General features: G+C 40.6%; 1 protein-coding gene across 1 annotated transcript in view; it reads right to left on the bottom strand.

Moving 5' to 3' along the window:
- The window catches only part of pawr (PRKC, apoptosis, WT1, regulator), a 115900-nt gene extending 98035 nt beyond the window's left edge, over positions 1-17865 (bottom strand). The window contains exons 1-2 of the mRNA XM_050036774.1: positions 17713-17865; positions 16762-17445 (exon numbers count right to left, since the gene is read on the bottom strand). Of these exons, the coding sequence (XP_049892731.1) occupies positions 16762-17337 (576 nt within the window). The 5' untranslated portion in view covers positions 17338-17445; positions 17713-17865. The remainder of the gene's footprint in view (positions 1-16761; positions 17446-17712) is intronic.
- Positions 17866-18909: the final 1044 nt, after the last annotated feature.

Below are 18909 nucleotides of genomic sequence, written 5' to 3'. Positions count from 1 at the left end.
GCGACCTGACTTCCATTAAGTGGTTAAAAATGGATGGATCCCATGGGACACTCCTCATTCCTCATCAGCCACTTTTCTGATAATGATAATCATAAACTAGCATATAACTCTGACAACTATTGCTGCCTTGGTCACACAGCAAACCTTTCCATCCTTCCTGTGGAGGCTGGTCATCTACTGTGGCTCTTCTATTCATGCAGCAGAGGAGATGTGTCCGTGAACATCATGATAAGAACCAACAGGAACTAGTACAACAGGTTCTGCATCAGGTGTTTCTCACCACATTCCTCTCTGACAGAATATATTATCCTCAGACTTCCCAGTACATTTAATGGCTGTCAGGTTTTCTCCATATAAATGATGTAATGCTGTAAAATGCAGATGAAAACACTTGTGGAAACGCAGGTGGTGTTTCCAGAACCTGCTGCCTTGTGTTAGTGTTTAAGTACACAGTGTAAAAGTAAATGTAAATTTTACGTCCAGTGCTCAGAGCTTTTATAGCTTTTATTTTACTGTTTTTAATGCTTTGAAAATGTGTATTCCATAAAAGCAGATTTTTTTCCAACAAAATGTTTAGCAGGGGTGGTATTGATGTTTTCTAATGGTAGGGATCTTTATTCTGCTAAGAACACTACGGGAAAAGTGTAAATATTCATGACTTAACAGAACCCGGGTGTTCAACAAGTGGTTCACAACCCCTAGAACATCCTCCGAGTTACTGCAGGGGGCGCCAAATTATTTTTAAATTTAATTTCATTCTCATTTGATCATGAGCTAGCTTGCGCTAATCACTGTGCAGAATGTGCAGCTGTACCTTGTGTGTCACAATGGATCATTTTGTAACTTCTGAAGCAAGAAACTCTGACACACCATCAACCTCAGAAACCACCAACAAAAGTGCAGAGGGTGAGGCTAACTCACCCAGCCACGCAGCTACGGAAATGCGCAAACGAGAGAAGACTCAAACCCACTCACCAGGGTCAGACATCTCACTACAGTAGCCAGGCACAGATTCAGTGCAGGGTCCAGTCTGTAGGATTTAGAGATATATAGGCAGAACATAATATTGTTGGTATGTTTTCTTTAGTGTATAGCCTAAAAATTAGAATCATTGTGTTTTCGTTACCTCAAAATGAGCTGTTTATATCTACATCTAAGTCGGCCACTGTAGTTAGCAGCCTCTTCCTGACAACCAGCGTCAAAAACAGATAATTTTTTAACATGAAACTGCTTTATTCAATGTTTTAACCGTTTAAATCACTGCATCTGTTTCTCTTGGAGACAAAGAGCACGTTGCGGAAAATTCAGCTCCCTGTAAAAACTTCCCGAATGTCTGGATCGTAAGTTATCAGTGAGAAAAGGTGAGCACACATTAGCAGACGCTGGGCTAGCAGGCCGCCTCCGACATGCCAAACAGCATAAGAGAAACACTGATTTGTAGGAAGGATTTTACCTGTTAAAATCACCTGATCCATTTGTTTTAAAGATAAAGAAACCTCTGTGGATAATTCGGCCCCCAATAAAAACCTCCTGAACGATGAACACTAAAGGAGGTCTACCCTGCAATCTCCACCGGTAGATGCCACTAAACCCCCCAAAATCTTACACACTATTCCTAAAAGGCTTAAACATGTATGTTTAACATTAAAACATTATGTATAAATGTAAGAATCTGCCAATAATAGCTATTTTAATAGCTTAGTATTGTGTGCATTATAAACAAAAGGTTATTGTAGGCCCATGTGCAGCTCAATTTTATACAGTATACTCTACGTAGTAGGGGGTCTCTGTTTCAGCTAAGGGGTACTTGGCCTGAAAACCCCCTGCACTAAAACAACAAACACACCTTTTAAGTGTCCTAGTTTATTGTGTTGTTCAGTATTGCGAGCTGCCACGGATATTTGCCCTTCTAGGGAGGATAAATTAAGCTGTACTGAAAATTGTAGAAATGGTTTCACAGAAGGAAACAAATGTGCACGTACTACACACTCGTATTATCCAACAGAACCTCCAAACAAAGTGCCAAAAGTAATTTGCCAGCGACGGGGAGCTGGAATGAGAAAACGAGGCATTTTGTGGCAGGTACAGTATAAGATCGCTCCCTCCAGTACTGTGTGTCAAGTGGCACACTGCCTTGGTAAACACAACACACACACACACAGGAGTGCACGCACAAGAACAAAGACACTCAGGCTTCAAGGCATGAGCTTGATAATAGGTAGGCCCTTCTGTCAGCTGAAGCAGGTTTCAGGCTCCTTTGTTGGGAGGAAAGGCTTAAAGATCAAGGCTTCGTGCATTTGGCAGTTTAGCGCCACATATTTATTCCATTTCAAGGGTTCAACTTGCATTCCTGAGCTGTTTCACTGAGCTGTGTTTTCAATACTGTGTCCTTTTGAAGTGCGACGTTCTGGGGGGTAAACTGCTGCACGTCTATCTAATACTCGGTCTGTCGAAAGTAGGAAATTAAATCAATCTGCTGGTGTTAAAAATGTTTCCAATTCAGCCTAAATTACCACATAAATCATCATACTTCTTGCTTTATTAAATCTTATTTGTTTTCATTCGAGGGTAACACAGGAGCCAAGAGCACCAATAAAGTTCAGTATTGAAATATTTTTCTTGCAGCTCAGTTTGAGAAAATTAAGTTTATCCTCTCCATGGAGAGAAATGAGAAGTAAAATCGACAAACAAAACACTGGCGAGACTCAAAGACATCATCCTGTTCAGCCAACATTCCTCCGTCTGAGTCTTTGACTTTCCGTCTTTAACCCACAAGTGATGTTTGTTCGTCCTTCCTCAAAAGCAGGTTCGGTTGCACGTGTGAAACCAGCTCATCTGATACACTGATGCTTCTCGGGAGGAAGCAGTTTGAGTGAGATCCATGGTGACATAACACACAGAGGCAGTGCGTGAAACCTGTTAGACTGCAGACAGAATCAGTCTGTTGGTGTGCATTCACTCATACAAATATCACTGAGGCTTATTGTCCCCCATGCAATAAAACGGCAGAGTGAGCAGAGGACCGAGGCTGCGTCAGATATGAAACCTCAGACAGAAGTGGTTTTGTGCAACTGACTATAACTGATGTTTAAATTATTTTACATATAAAGTGATTATTGAAATATAATGTGTCAGATTTTGACTAAAAATACCAGGAGATGAATTTCAAGGCTTTTTATTCTGGCATGAGAACATAAAACTGCCTGCCGAGCCGCATGTTAATGACGCTGTGGGCTAATGGGCATGTAGCTACTTCCATGTTTCAGATGATACGTCATGTTTGTAGTCGACCAATGAAGATGAGTTTACATATCACCTTGGGTTCGTCCTTCACCTTCTCAAAATGATCTCACACTTTGGATTTCCTGCCCGACATGTTATTAACTAGCCTGTGGAATAACCGCAGGTACCAGCCCTGGAAATTAACCAGACTCCTGTCTGACTGCTGAGCGTGGACACTTCCTGTGTCTGTCCTTTCAAATTGAATTCCCACATGGTCCAGTCATATAGGCTTGGATTTATTTTGACAAGGTGCAGCTCCTGATAGAGTTTCACAGTTTTTTTGCGACTAAGCGACCTATGACTAGTGGCCTTTCTATTCGACTAATATTTGGTCGACTATTAGGGGGCAGCCCTAAAATAAAAGTCTGTTGTGTACATTTTGCTGCTAAGACTAATACTTGCTACTCTTTACTCTACTTTTTACATTATGAATTAAAACGAGACCCACTGTGGCCAGAGGGGGAAATTACAGTATAAAGGTAAGCTGAATTTGCTTTTATTTCCCAAGATTATTGTGCTTTAAAAACCTTGTTATAATCATATATACATTACAGTAACAGAACTAGATATGAGCCACACACTGAGGTAACTTTCTCATACTCTCATCGTTTGTAAGGGGAAGATTAACTTACTTTACTTAACTTATTTTATTAATTTCAGAAGTTGCAAAGTCTTGGTTTAAAAGAAAGACATCTAATTTCGTCCCTCACTGCAGAGCACAGACGACAGCACCCAGAAGACTGAAAACAGGCATACCAAATGTGCACCAGAATTTAAAATAGAACAGAGTGGGAAAATGGAAACTGGGGTCTCTAAGTAATTCTACTTTAATGAATACAAACAGACAGGCTCCCAAATGCCTTATCATGCAGAGTGGCCTGATTAGGGCTGACTCACAAATTCCCTACAGTCGTCAGCAAACACACAGGAATGTCCAACAAATAGGTTACACGTTACAGACACACAAAAATCACAGCATACACTCACCCACTCCTCTAATCCACCACTGTGTTGCTTAACACCCCCTGCAGTGTGTGTTTGTGTGTGTCTGCGTGCTGTCAAACTACCAAGATGCCCGGCAGCTAAGCAGAGGGAAAAGTTCCCCAACAACCAAATGACGACGGGACGGGGGACTTATCTCCAAAAAAAGCGGAAGCATGAAACCGATTATCGCTTATCTCTGCATGCCTCCATAAACTATTAGGATTAAAATCCCAAACAGTACATTTCTATAAGCTGCATGTCAGTTGCCACAACACACACCAGATCGTGTTAATGTTCTTGCTGTGAATGCTGGTAATGAGGGAGAAATACCAGACAGAAGCTCGGGAAAAAAATGTGTAAACGAACTTAAACAAAACGTGTAAAGTTTCTGAGTGAAGATGGTCGGACTTGAGCTTTCATGGCAAAACAATGGCCTGAATCCAGGGTCAGATGAGGACAGGGCTATTCACTGTGACACTGTTTTGTGCCTGCAGAGGAAACAGTCAAAGTGGTTCTGGTTAAATATTCACATGGTTTATGAAGCACACTGGATTTAACCAGTAAATTCAACATGGCCTTTAAACACTGGACTGATTCAGCTTAAATTCCAGAGGATCAATAATTTATGCTCCATTTAGAGGCTTATTTTAGATTCTCAAGTTGACACCAACACACAAACTCATGCCAAACTTGTTCATCCTGGACACACACACGCAGTTAAATATTAGCCACAAAGACAGCAATCATGTCACTCGAGCAGCGGCAGTGAGGTGAGTAATGTCTCATGCAGCGTCTTGATGCTTCTTGGTGAGGAAACCGCCCACAGCTGAGTCTCAGTGGTCGCCCATGGTGAAGCTATATTACCTTCAGTTGACCAGAGTTTTGGGATAAAGCGCTTGAGATGTGAGCGCTCATAACTGCTGAGCTGTATTAAAGAAGGAGGGCGAAGAGAGTGAGGCGGCCCTGCAGGCAAAACAGGCATGCTTGGTCGGAGGCAGCGCAGCTTTTGCATGACTGTGCGTTCTTGTGCATGCCGTGCAGGGGCTACGTCGTTCTTCAGTAATCATCTACAGTCTGTTCTGCAAAGTTCCTGAGCAGCCATAACTGAAGAGCAGCGACCCGGATAAAATGGACTTTAAACTTCGTGTGCAAATAACAGCAAAACTCAAACAGTAAGCATCAAACAGGAAGGACTTTGGATACATGTAATAATACTGTGGCACCAAGGCAAACGACAATCAGGGAAGCTGCTGCACAGCAGTGTCAGCCTTTGTCTGCTCTAGGTTTTCAGCGACATTCTGGTACTGAAATCAATTTTGTCAGAGCTGATGTAGCTCCAGATTATGCTACTGCTACCGCTACTGTCAACAGACAAACTGCAGCTCTGTCTGTTTTAGTTAGACGTCACCCTGGTAACCAGAAAAAATGGAGGAGAAGCTGGTGCTGGCCGTGTCCGTCTATCCGGAGTTGTATGACATGTCACACAGACATTACCATAACAGAGACAATAGCTATATAATTTAATTTTAACATTTTTTTTCAATCTTGTCCAATTTCTCATTTTATTTTATGGAAGTGATCAATGTAAGTGCACTTGTCGTAGAGCCGCCACAACGGTTTTTATAATGCAAATAACTCTGTTTAGATAAAACCTACAAGCTTTGCTTCCTATGACTTTTCCTAAAAATGTGTCTTGTATGTTTTCTGAAGCCTTTAAGTTACAAAAATTAAAATTAAACACACTACACTTCTGAGCATTTATACCTCCGACCGCTGCTGAAAATTATACATTTTGACACATACAGTTAGGCTATGTACATATTGCAAAACCATTCATACTGTCAGTAAAAAAACAGTATGTTGATAATAAAAAACGAATGTAATCTCAACAGTGACCGCGCCAGCCGCCGGGACTGCAGCGCTTGGAGGGGCGATCTAATCCCGGCGGTCCTAGTGTAAAGCACCACGGACAGCGCCAATGCATCTATCGCTGTAGCTTAGAGGCTCTGATGCCTGAGTCAGAGCACGTGAGCGGCGTTGGAGCTGGAGCTGCCTCAACCATAGGTTATTGGTAGGAAGAAAAATGGCTGCTGACAAAACTGTCACTGTCAACTGCATCCAAGCGCCGCAACGATCTGCCAGACCATCATATGTAACTTCATGGTTTATGCTGCCCGTGTGCTCAGAAGCACACAATGAATGCATTTTTGAGTTTATGCTGCCCGTGTGCTCAGAAGCACACAATGAATGCATTTTTGAGTAGGCTAATTTCCGAGAAGAAAAAAAAAAGTATTACAGACTATAGAATAGGACTGACAACCTCTTCAATTTACAGACTATAGAATAGGACTGACAACCTCTTCAATGTCTCATGTCAATTAATTAACACTATTTGACGGCTTTTTATAATGCCTTTTTTTTTTTTTGCTGCTGCGCTGCTGCTGCACACACACACACGCGCACGCACACACACGGCTGGCACGGTCACTGTTGAGATTAAATTTGTTTTTTATTATTAACAAAATGTTTTTTATTGACCGTATGAATGGTTTTGTTTTCAAATACATATTTGGAAATGAAAATGTATGCTTTGGTGTACTTTGACAGAGTTCTGCAATATGTTTACCTGTATGTATCAAAATGTATAATTAATAAAACTAAACTAATAAAACATGATGATGACTTCACCAGCTGTAGCATTAAAAGATTAACACAGTATATGTATCACTATAAACCTGCAAAACTGCGCGGCTACAGGAATTGTCAAGATATTGTTGTCATAGAAACGAAAACCCTCGTGAGTGGTTTTTTTTTGGGCGCAGAGACGCTTCATCCCAGCGCTCCACAGCGCCCTTCCAACGCCTTTCTGCCAGAAAAAGGCGCTATGTGGACACAGGGCCTTAGGCTTTTTTAAAAAATGAAATACCTCATCTTTAATCATGATGTAGTACTGAGATCTGTTTCTTTTGCAAGATGGTAAAATGGACAAAGGAAGTGCTGACTCTTCGTCAGTGCTAGCAACTGTGTCTGTGAAGCATCTTTTAGTTAACTGACATGATGAAACAATAAAGAGAGGACGCAGACGTACTGGTGATTCCCTTCTTATGACAATACTGTACATTTAGACACTATGTTTTGAAAGGGTTTATGAGCCCACGATGTTCAAATCATGAAAATATCTAAAACTGTATGCCGTGTTTTCACCTAACCACAAATGAGTTGGCTATCTTGTGAAATGTCTCACACTGATTGATCAGACTCTCAACATCCCCTCCATGTTGAGTTGGAGAGTTGTTGCTTGCACTGAGCGTTACAGATCATCCTTTGTTCCGTCTGCTATTACTTTTCTTAACCAGCGGTGACCAATAATTGTCCATGATTTACCCCTGACAGTGTGATTCTGTATTCTGTGTGTTATGTATTGTACAGTCTGTTTTGTTTTACTTATGACCACTGTCTGTATCCCAAATCCCCCCCCGAGTTTCAGTAATAATGGCGAAGAAATACTTGCTTTGGGGAACGGGACACATCAGGGGTCTAAATACTTTTTTGTGCATGTTTTAAAATTTACATGCATCGATTTGTTTTTTTTACCTGCAAAAAAAAAAAGAAAAAAAAAAATCTAACTGCACCACTTGGTTTACTTTTCCGTCTTTTCACTACCCACCTCGGCCGCTTCCAGTAAAGCAATGTCCAGTGAAACACCTTCCAATTTTACATGGTTGTAGGACCATTTTGAGCAGTTTCTGAAACTTCTTTTTCCATTTTAAATCACGTTAGGACTTCTTTGGTGACCTGACATGTTCAAAAAAGCTTACTTAATATATGATGACAGATGTCGACTCTGTAGTCTTTCATTGTCCTTTTAAGTTGCTCCATGTACTGGCACCGTAACAGCACAAATATACAGGCATCAAAATTTGAGCAGCAGCTGTCTGGATCAAGTTTTGCACATTCTCATACTCTATCTTGTCTGTTCCTGCCCTGTCCCTGTCTTCTTGTCGTGCTGCAACATTATTATATGGTTATAAATGTGTTTTTCAGAGTGTCAGAAAATGGAAATGTGGTGTGGGAGCATGTGAAAAGTGTCAGCTGCATGAATCTGAGCCCTGCATAACATATTCAAATTTACAAAGCTCTGGTGAATGTTAAGTTGAATTACGTGCACAGCTCAAATTTTACATGTATATACACATGGTATTTCAAGTCTTGCACATGTAAGTATAAAATCCTCTATTACAGTATTTGCGATGTCGACTTAATCCATTCATTTTTGGAAGTTAAGAAACTGTTTGGAAAAGAAATAAACACACAGGATGTATTTTTTGGGAAGAAAAAAATACTTTACAACTCAAGATAATTCATTATATCAATGCAAAAATCATCCAAATTAATCCAATATTAGCATAAATCAGTCCCACGTACTGATTTACAAGATTCACCACAATCAACCATAAAGCAACCAAAGTGATAGTAACCACTGTATTACCACCAAATTTGTATCTGATGGTGTATCGTAGTGAGTTGTTCCACTTGTGGGCAGACTCCCTCTCACACCCTCTTTAGCTCTAATCCAGTGATCTAATGCCATCTGACAACATAATGGACGCTCACCTAGCCAGGGGTGACGTTTATGGGGGCTTCAAGTTTACGTAACTGAACAAAACCACGTGCCACGGCCCATTACAAAGGTGCTGCATGTTTTACGAGGTGCTGAGAGACCCCCAGGTACCTGTATGGAAAGGGGCCGAGCTGGTAACGACTTCATCGCAGAAGCAGACAGCTCTTCCCCCTTTCTCTCCCTTCTGTCGTCCTACTTTGGAATTCCCTTAAAATTCTCAGAACAGCTCAACTGGGGACTTTTATTTCCATTAGTCACTCCTTTGAAACTTTTCCAGTGACAGTGGCGCTCGTAAACAATCCAGAGTTCACGCCAGTAAGTCAACCACACAAAATGTTCTGCTTGGGAACGGGTGCGTCTGGTTTTGGGGAAAATTCACTCAGAGAAACACGTGTTTTAATTAAAGAGTTTAGCATTCCTGTTGTTCAAGAGAAAAGAAGGAAACACAACACCCTGCCTAAATAGCTCCTTGCTTACCTAAGTCCATGATAAAATCCCTCTGGTATTTACTGTGATGATGTGACCTTGTTTGGAGAAGGGTTTAACAGCGAGTGAAACATGCTCCACCACATGCAAATTAACATTCTTGCATTCTTTTGCACAGCTGTGAATTGACAGCCTATTTATATTTGATTAATAAACAAGTGCGAGGATTTAAGGAGTGTAGTCACAATGTTCATCATTTGGGATGTGAGAAAGTGTCACAACTCATTTTAGATCTTTTTTAAGGAGTATGTGACTTTAATTTTTGCTGTCACTTTGTTGTGTGGAACAAAAAAATGAAAGAAATGCACCAATACACAACTTTTAAACACCTTCAGAAAGCTATTAAAACAAAAAAAGAGGCCTCTACTTTAACACATTTGGTAAAAGAGTGTCTGAGTATACTACTGTATTACTGACATTACTGCGAATGCTAAAAGCAGCAGCAGCAGCAGCAGCAGCAGAAGTAAAGGCCACCCATGACACAAAAACACACATTAGCACTCATTTCATTAAACCAGAGTCAAACCATGCATTAGACTGCGACTGCACTGGGGTTAAACAGGATCTAATGTTGTCCAAACTCTGCTCTCAGCGTGGCCCTTCTACAAACATACAGTGCAACTTCACCCTTCACTGAACATCAGCACAGAATAAAATGGAGCAGAAATAAATTCAGGTACAAACAAGGCAGGGGGCATTAGCTGATTAATGTCAGTCCAGGCAGTTTTTAGGAGAGCAGATGAAAGAGTTGGAATAATGACACAACCGAGCATCGGTGCAAAATACCCTTAAGGTATCGATCGAAATAACCCAGAACCAAGTAGTGTCAAAAAGTCTCCAGTCAAACAACACCTGGATTCAATCATTTTTGTACCTAGATGTTGAACAAAATAACTACTTGTATGGTTTTGCCCACAGCCAATCACCGCAAGTGTTCTTTGATTTAATGGAACATGTGATTCGCCTACATCTGCAGCAGCTACAACCCATACAGTCTGTGGTGTGATAAAGTCAAGCTTGGTGTATTTCACAGATTTGGCAGTTCAGTTCAAGATGCCACAAAAATGTTCAAAAGTATTGACTTGACAAGGGCGGCATCTACACACCTGACACAGTGAGTGGAGGTACATGTACCTTTAACCTTGGTTTGCGAGCCGCCAATAAACACAGAGAAGACAAATAACAACTGCAGCACACTGTCTAAAACATGTCGTGGTGTGGACGTCTTTTACAGTTCCAGAGGAAGACAATAGGATTGCGCCGAGGGTCTGATCTCCGACCGCCCGACAATGGTTACACACAACACTGCAAAAGTCAGCTCTCAAAAACAAGAAAAACAAGTAATAAAATAGTGGAAATATTACTTAAATCAAACAAAGCGATCTGCCAACAGAACAGGGAAAAATTCACTTGCCAAACTTTTATTAAACATGTAAAAGTATCTAGTCTGAAAGAACCCACAGATATCTCAAAACAAATGCGGCCCAACTAAAAACAGGTCCATTAATCTTGATACAAAGAAAAGTCTGAAGTATTATTTTCTCAATATGAAGCAGAATTTGCTCAAATTTTGCAAATGCTAGTCCGTCGTTCTTGAAATAAGGAATTATAATTTAAAACAGTGCAGCTATACTTAAAACAAGCGTGTGGATACTAAGATACTTAAATCTCCAGTCTCCTTTTTGCCTAAACCGAGGTCTCTTGATTTTCTTGCCCAACTGCGCCTAGACAAGCCTGCTAATTTACATGTTTTCTGTCCACCACAGGACAGACATTCCCAAATTGGGATTCAAATTTGCAGTCCTGCAGTTCCCAACGTGTGTGTTCACTACTGCCATGTGCTGTGTCCACTCATGCTGAGGGAGACGGGCTGACAAAAAAGAGTTAGAGTCAAAAATATCAGAATATTTTTTAAACAACTGAATGACTTTGAAAAACAAAATGTGTGCTTTAAATGTCACTGAGTAAAACTGAAGCATAAAATTGGCAAAAAACAACTCCTTTTTCTTTTTATAGCTCCCTTAAGTAGCTTTAAGGTTGTTAAAGTCGTCATTTTTCACACTTTCTGACAGTAAATGTTCTAAATCTGCTTGTTCTTAAAGGCTGCACACCATCATCAAACAGAAATATTAATATTCTATTCACGTCTTGCACATGAACTTCAAAACTTTTCCCCAAAATGTAGCTTATTATATTTGGGTTTTCTGGAAACTTTAAGATCTCCACTAAAACTTAAAATCATGGACAGCGGATTTGACCAGCAGGACAGTGGTGTTTAAGAGGTTAACACATGTTTGTATGAAACATATTAACCAAAGGATCAAGTTAGACAAGGACCCCTCTTGTCTGCCACATCCTTCTATCAGCAGAGTGTTAACTGCTCGAGCGCTCGGCACAGTATTGCATGTTAAACCTGTTGACCTCTTCGGTGACGCTGCAGACAAATAGCTGCGAGGGGCCGGCGGGCTCCACACTCCCCAGCAGCAGCAGCAGCAGCAGCCTCTGTGGGGCAGATCCAGCCGTCCACATGAAACAAAACGTTCACACTCCCCGGTCGAAGTGTCTGACCACGGCCACATAACTCACTAAGGTCATAAAATGCTTCACAATGAGCCGTCACACCACATGTGGCATGTCCTACGGGAAACACGCTTACATCACGACTCCCAAAACATTTTCGGATGAGAAAACTCAGAGATGCTTAACTGCTCATCACACACACACTCGCTCATTTCCACATTCCTCTGTTGCATAAGCATGTCGTGAGCAGGTCAAAGGTCAGCGTCAACAACAATGGCCCCCAGTCCGAGGCGGCGAGCAGGGTGAGAGAAAGGAGACACCTTCCCGGAGCGCGGGAGGTGGTACTGATTGATGCTGTGCCGAACTGTCTTTTCTCCAGTAGAGCAGGGAGCTTTTATCGGGCCATTATGGCCTCACCAGGCAGAAGATTGGGTTCCCCTGATGCTCTGAAATCCCGCTCAACAGCCATTATGCTGCACAGAACAAGCGGGGAGATAATCCCAGGCATCTCTTTTCACACCTGTCCACTCATATTCTGGTGAAAAAGGGAGCTTGTGTGAGGGGAGTCTTCATTTGCATAGTTTGGTCCTCTTTATATGCAACAGGAGCAGAACGGGAAACATATGACAAAGGGAATAAATATCTGCCATGCTGCCTGCTTCAGTATTTTTATGTTTCTCTGTGATTTCCAAAGCTTGCAAAAATCTCAGTTCATGAAGGTATGATGTCAGATTTTCATTCACTACATGATTATGGTGGCCAAAAGAGTTCATGATAACAATATTATCGCAAAAACTTTGAAAATAATAACAGCCAAATTCATCTTCAACTTTGTTTACTGTGCATTTTGTTTCTTTATTTGACAAATAATTAAACTAAAAATACAAGAGTAGGGAGTTGGAGACAGAGTCTGTAACCATAACTGTACAAAATCGTACAATAATAGCAGTTACACTTAATCGATGGTAAAAAAGATAACAAGATGGCGTTGGGGAGGGAGACAAATGAATATAACAAAGAAACAAATTATTTAAGAGGAGTTGGATTATTTACATCATATCATATGTATCTTATTAACATAATCAATATTTCAGTTTTCAGTTACCGTAAACAGTTATCATCAATATTATAATAGTATATTTTATAAAATATATTTAAGAAACGTATGAATTAGAAACGATTCGTTGAGTAGTCGATTGACAGAAAAATTTTAAGTAAGTATCAAGACATTTATCAAGCAAAAAAAGCCACAAATTAAAGATTTTTAAATGTTAATATTTTAGGGCTGTAACCAACAGTTTTTCTTATTACTGATTTATCTGCTCGTAACTTTGTCTTTAATTGTTAATGTGTGGGTCATATTTTTACTTCTAGTCTTATACTAGCTGTTGTACATACCTCTTATTTTTATTTATCCTTATATTAATTGTTTTATTTCTTTATTTAGCTGTACTTATTTCTGTCTGTGACACTTAAACACCAGAATTCCCCCTCTGGGAATCAATTATTTTATTTTTTCAGTGTCCCTTTGTATTGTGTGACCTTGCCGGTCTGTGAACGCAGCGCAGGTGGAACTCTGAATTTTGTTTTGTTTTTTTTCCTCAGCAGCAGTTTGTTGAGTCTGAGTTGCGGGGTCAGATCAATCAGAGCTGATCAGACATATGGAGTAGAGGAAAAGCTGCTGCAGAGGTGAGTGACAGCAAACTTTCTGTTGCTGCCCTTACACAGGTTAGAGCTGGTGCTGGACTGCAGGGTGCACAGTTTCCATGGGAACGTGGCTGGTTCCATTCAAAATAGGCTGGAAAAATGATGAACACTAAAATGAGTGCTCTATTTCTATATGAATTAATGACGGGTTTAGTTCCCTTTCGCTAGGGATGCTTGATAGTATCGGCACGTCATTGGTATTGACTGACATTGGCTTTAAAATGAACTACTAGTCTTGGCCATCATGCGTTTTCTTATTTTGCATAATAAATGAATATCACATATATTGAAAAGCATTGTATTTTATGTCTCCATCTGCTGGCGGCCATCATGTAAGAGTAGACATGCATAATATGATTTAACGTCCACTACAGAAGAGACTTGATGATTACTAAAATTAGGTGGGGAAAAAGTGGATATATCAGTATCTGTTAACGGCCAAATAAGATCGCATATAAGAATCCAATATCGTGTATCCCTAGCTTTCACCACACTGCTTTCACTGTAGTGTGCTCAGACAGTGTGGTGCTCTGAATAACCCAATGATATGTACATGCCACAGCGCTCTGAATAAGCAAATGCAGGCAATGTTTTTTTGTGTGTGTGTGGCGGCGAATGCTGATATTGTGGCGTGCCACCACAACTTAATGAATGTGTGGAAAACCCTGCAAACTGCTTGCTCTGTCTCAACAAAAACCCAATGATTCATCAATCACTTTCACGACTTTCACTTTCTTTTCAGTGCTACAATCACATATTTTATTCTACTGACCATTACATAACCCAAACTGATAAGGGATCTGCTCAAATGGCAGTCAGAGATCAGAAACCTTTCTACACATCTATCAGAGCACTCCAACTCACATAATGGGTTTTCTCATAACCAGATTAAGGTCTTATAGACGTAATCCGGACACTCCAGAAACTCCAAAGTGTCTCACAGATAAGCAGCTGACTCTGGGACATGTCTTTATAGTGTACCGTAAGACCACAGCACTCACGCTGGAATCAGAGTTCTTTCTCTCTGCCTCACTCACACAAATCAGCTCGCCTCTTCATCAGATTACCTCCCACCTCCCCCCAAATAATAGTCTGCTCGCCCACTTTAATACATAATCAGCTGCCTATGGGCTCGACCTAACATATCTGGCACAGCCCAGAGTGCTGAAGCCCAACATTACAGCCTGGCTTGTGACCAGCTCTCAAACGGCTTTGCTCGGCACTGCTGAGCACCTAATAACAGGATGTGGAGCGCCAACTGAAAAACTGGTCAAACTCCAAGTTGTGCTGCCCCGAGGGCACAGAGGTCCGGGTGGCTATCAACCATAAGAGAAGGGGGATACGGGAAGCGGGGTGGTTATGGAGAAACGCCACCATCGCCTTAATGAAAAAACATTACTCCAACGATTTTTGTGCAATTTGAGTGCTTTGTTTGAAAGTGTATTTAATCACAGCACTAGCGAGGAGAGCTTGCTGGCAGCCACGGCTTCATATCAGAGTTCCTGCATGTGTCTGAACCACAGGAATTAAGCAAGAGTGCGACATGATTTAAATTCAATAACAATGAACGCCACAGCACCGCCTTCCAATACACAGCCGACAGCCCCTCCCTCCCTCTGTTTCGTCTCCCCCTCCCCGACATCTGAGAGCTGCTCATGTTCCCCTCGCTACAGAGGGTCGATTGAACCGGACACATGTATGAGAGGAATCTGGAGACTTTTGGGAAACAAGTGCTTTTCTTTGATATGAATTATTTATGGATCTATAACACAGGCTCCGAGGGATAATGTGTTAAAGTGAGAACATTTTTCCAACCTGGTCCCAAGATGTTAGAAAGAATAACAGCCAAAAAACTAACCATAATATACACACCCATATCAAATATCACACTATAATGTAACAATCACAACCTTTCACAAATGATTTGTGACCTCACATTTCAAATAACCCGACTCGACCCCTGTAAGTCCCCATGTGTGCACACAACTTGATATTAAAAGAATGCTGCTCCACTGTTTCTCTTCCTGCTACTTTATTTACTTTCCTTAACTTTATATGACTGCAGGCGTTGTGGTGTCAAAGCCATGACTATAATTATCTATTATTAGCATGACAAATACATCAAGTAGGCCAATTTTATCAGCTGGCGTTAGCTTATCACACACGTTAAAGTGCGTACATGTCACCTGATCAGTAATAAGAAATTGCAAGACAAGGCAAGACTGGTAAATGAAGGATAAATTAATTCATAAAGATGCATGAGGCTTTTAAATAATCTAGAATCAATTTAAGGTTGTTTAGACAAGTTGTTCACACTATACAGTACTTGTTTAAATGTTTAAACTCATTTTATTTTGTTTCCAGTAAAGTTAAACATTAGTAATTTACTGTTATATTTGCTGTTAGTGCTACATTTTTGACACTTTTATTCCCCTAAGAGCTTAAAAAATAAGTCCATTAGTTTATTAGACCATCACCAGAAAGTTAATTATCTATTTTGATCATGTAATTATTCATTTGACTCATTTATCAGATAAAAAAAAACATAGATTTGCTAGTTTGAGCTTCCGAAATACAAGGGTTTTTTTTTTCAGTTTTATGTTGTCATAAAGTGAAAATATGTAGATTTGGACATGTGGTGAGACAATATAAGCAACTAGACGACATAAAAATAGGCTCTGGAAATTTGTGATGGACATTTGTCACTTTACAGTGACAATATTGAGGCTAAATAACTTAAGAATTAACTGAAAAACAACTGACAGTCACAGATTTTACAGAAATGTAAAAAGTACCATCACTGGTCCTTTTTCCTTAACTTAATGTAAGGGATTTTATCAAAAATGTCGTTGTGTTAAAAACAAATGGCAGATTATTAATATTGATATTGGCCCTGTAAAACTCAGTATCAGTCATGCTCAACTACTCTTAATGTAGCTTCTGAGGTGCTCTGACTTTTCATGCAGCAAAGACACAAAATACTTGTCACCTGGTCTTTGTAATAGTTTTGACAGTCGCCCCCATCCCAACATCATGCCTCAAAACCCAGTACAGCACAAACATAAATAATCCCCTATGCTGCTGAGGTGAAGCTGGTCTGTATCTGTGGAGAAAAGGTGGGGATTCACTTCTCACATTAAACACAAGCAGGCCTGACTCACCTCATTGGATGGTATGCTGACAACACCTGTTGATCTCCTCTTTTCCCTCAGCTTCCTCTTCTCAATCTGCCCTTTCCCCTTCCTGGCACTGGGACCACTGCTCTTCTTCTCCTTGGCCGCACTGGGCGATGGGCTCCCCTTGTCACTGTCATTGCACGCCATGGGGCTGGAGTCCGGGGAAGCGCACGGAGCCTTCTCCGTCTGAGGCGGGGCCTTCTTCAGGTTGCTCCCCGGCGGGGTGGCGGCTGTGGGCGAAGCAGGATAGGCGAGGTGATGCGCTTCCTCCTCGGGTCTCTTTAAAGCCGTGCCGGAGGAGGACCGAGCCACCGTGTAGGAGGGGGGGAGGTAGTTCCCTGCGGAGGGGCTCCGGTCCGGGCTGCCGTTATTGGTGAGCTCGGTGGCTGCCGGGGCGGCGTGGCGGTTGGTGTTGTTGCTGTTTGGGTTGCTGGCACCCAAGGGAGCACCCGTGGCTGCGGCTATGTCCCCCAACATTTTGGCTCTCATTTTCTCCCGTTTTGCCTTCCACTCCTCCAAAAAGTCTGTCGTGGCGTTTGATTTAAATCCTCCTGTCGCCATGATCCCTTTTTGCTAACTTGGTGAGAATTAACGCAAAGTTGCTGTGAAGTTTCGGCTCTCGGCTCCCGTCCTAATAGCACCGCATTCCTCAAGTGATTAACCCGGTTGCTGTTGACAGGTAGAGAAAAAATAAAGTCAGCACAAACAACTTTCTGTCCTTTCCACCTCTTCTTAACCCCCTATATAACTTTATTTTCCCACGACGTGACAATTAACGCACCTAGCGTCAATAATAACAGGTTCTTAAAGTTTGCTGCTAGCTTAAATGCGCAAAAGTTGCACCTCCTCGCGCGCCTCTGGTGATAATTCCTCGAGTGAAACCCCCGCAAAGTGTGCAAAAGTTGACTAAAAGTGTAAAGCAAGGTATAACCTCACCTGTGTGGAGCCGTTTCAGTCGGTAAACTCGCTCTGCTCGGTCCGACCAGGTGTGCCCGCGGTCCTTTCAGATGAATGGCGCTGGTCTCGAGCGCTGAGAGCCGCTGCGCTCGCTCTGCCCTCTGGCACGCCGGGTGAGTCCGACAACAGCCGAACACTTCCGACAGGAGCCGAAGTGACTGCGGAGCTCAGCACGAAGACAAAGTCACTGTAATGTTCCTTTAATATGCCCATAAGGCTATTTATGGCGCTTTTTAAAGGTGTTTACGGTATTTTATGCCACTTTTGTGATATTTCCATAAAGATAATGATTTATATATTATCATACTTTATCATACTTTTGAACTTTTGTGTTATCGTTATTGTAATTTCATGGTTTTCTGCTGCATAGCCTGATCATATAAGTAAAGTAAAATATGCAAGTTTTGGTTTTGATGTGACTTTTTTCTACTGTTTTTAAGTCTTGTAGAAGGAATGACTGTGTTTATAATAAATAACAATAAACTTTATTTATGAAGCACTTTTGAAAACAAAGTTAGAAAGTGCTTTATGCAGTTGAACCAGGATAACATATTTCAGGACTTAGGCAAATAAAATCAGGCAATTAAAGTAATACTATCAATTAAGATAAATACTATTAATAAAACAAATAAGTGAAATTGGTAATATACTGTCCCGAGGACTGCAGAGAGGTAAATAAAAATCACACAATTCAAAAAATGCAAAAATAAAATTAAGAAAAATGACAGTGTAAGATATAAGTAATAAGGACATAATTAAATTAATTAAAAAAAAATAAGATATGTTGAAAATAAAGCAGTGTGCTAAAAATGAATATAAAATCTAACTATGTATAAAAATATATAATTTTTTTTGAAAGAGAAGTAAAGTAAAGTAAAGTAAAGTGTACTTTTAATACAGAATGAATGTATTTTAAATAATTTTTCGTTTTATCATACTGTTATGTTTCTATTATTGTAGTACTCTCAGTGGTATTTTTTTTTATCTTTTATAAAATCAGTATATATTTTAATATTGTGTGCATGGATGTAATGACGAAAGGATTAGTTGATCAACCAAAGTTCTAGACAGAGAGAAAAATGAAAATATTTGTTTACACTTTATACTTTTCTAACACTGAATACTACTGAGTTTTCTGATTGTTTGTCCAACATAAATATTAGTAATTAATTAACC

Source organism: Epinephelus moara, chromosome 23 (genome assembly GCF_006386435.1).
Source record: "Epinephelus moara isolate mb chromosome 23, YSFRI_EMoa_1.0, whole genome shotgun sequence".
Classification (NCBI taxonomy): Eukaryota; Metazoa; Chordata; class Actinopteri; order Perciformes; family Serranidae; genus Epinephelus; species Epinephelus moara.
Note: the sequence above shows the minus strand (reverse complement) of the source record. Positions and strands in the feature narration are given on the sequence as shown.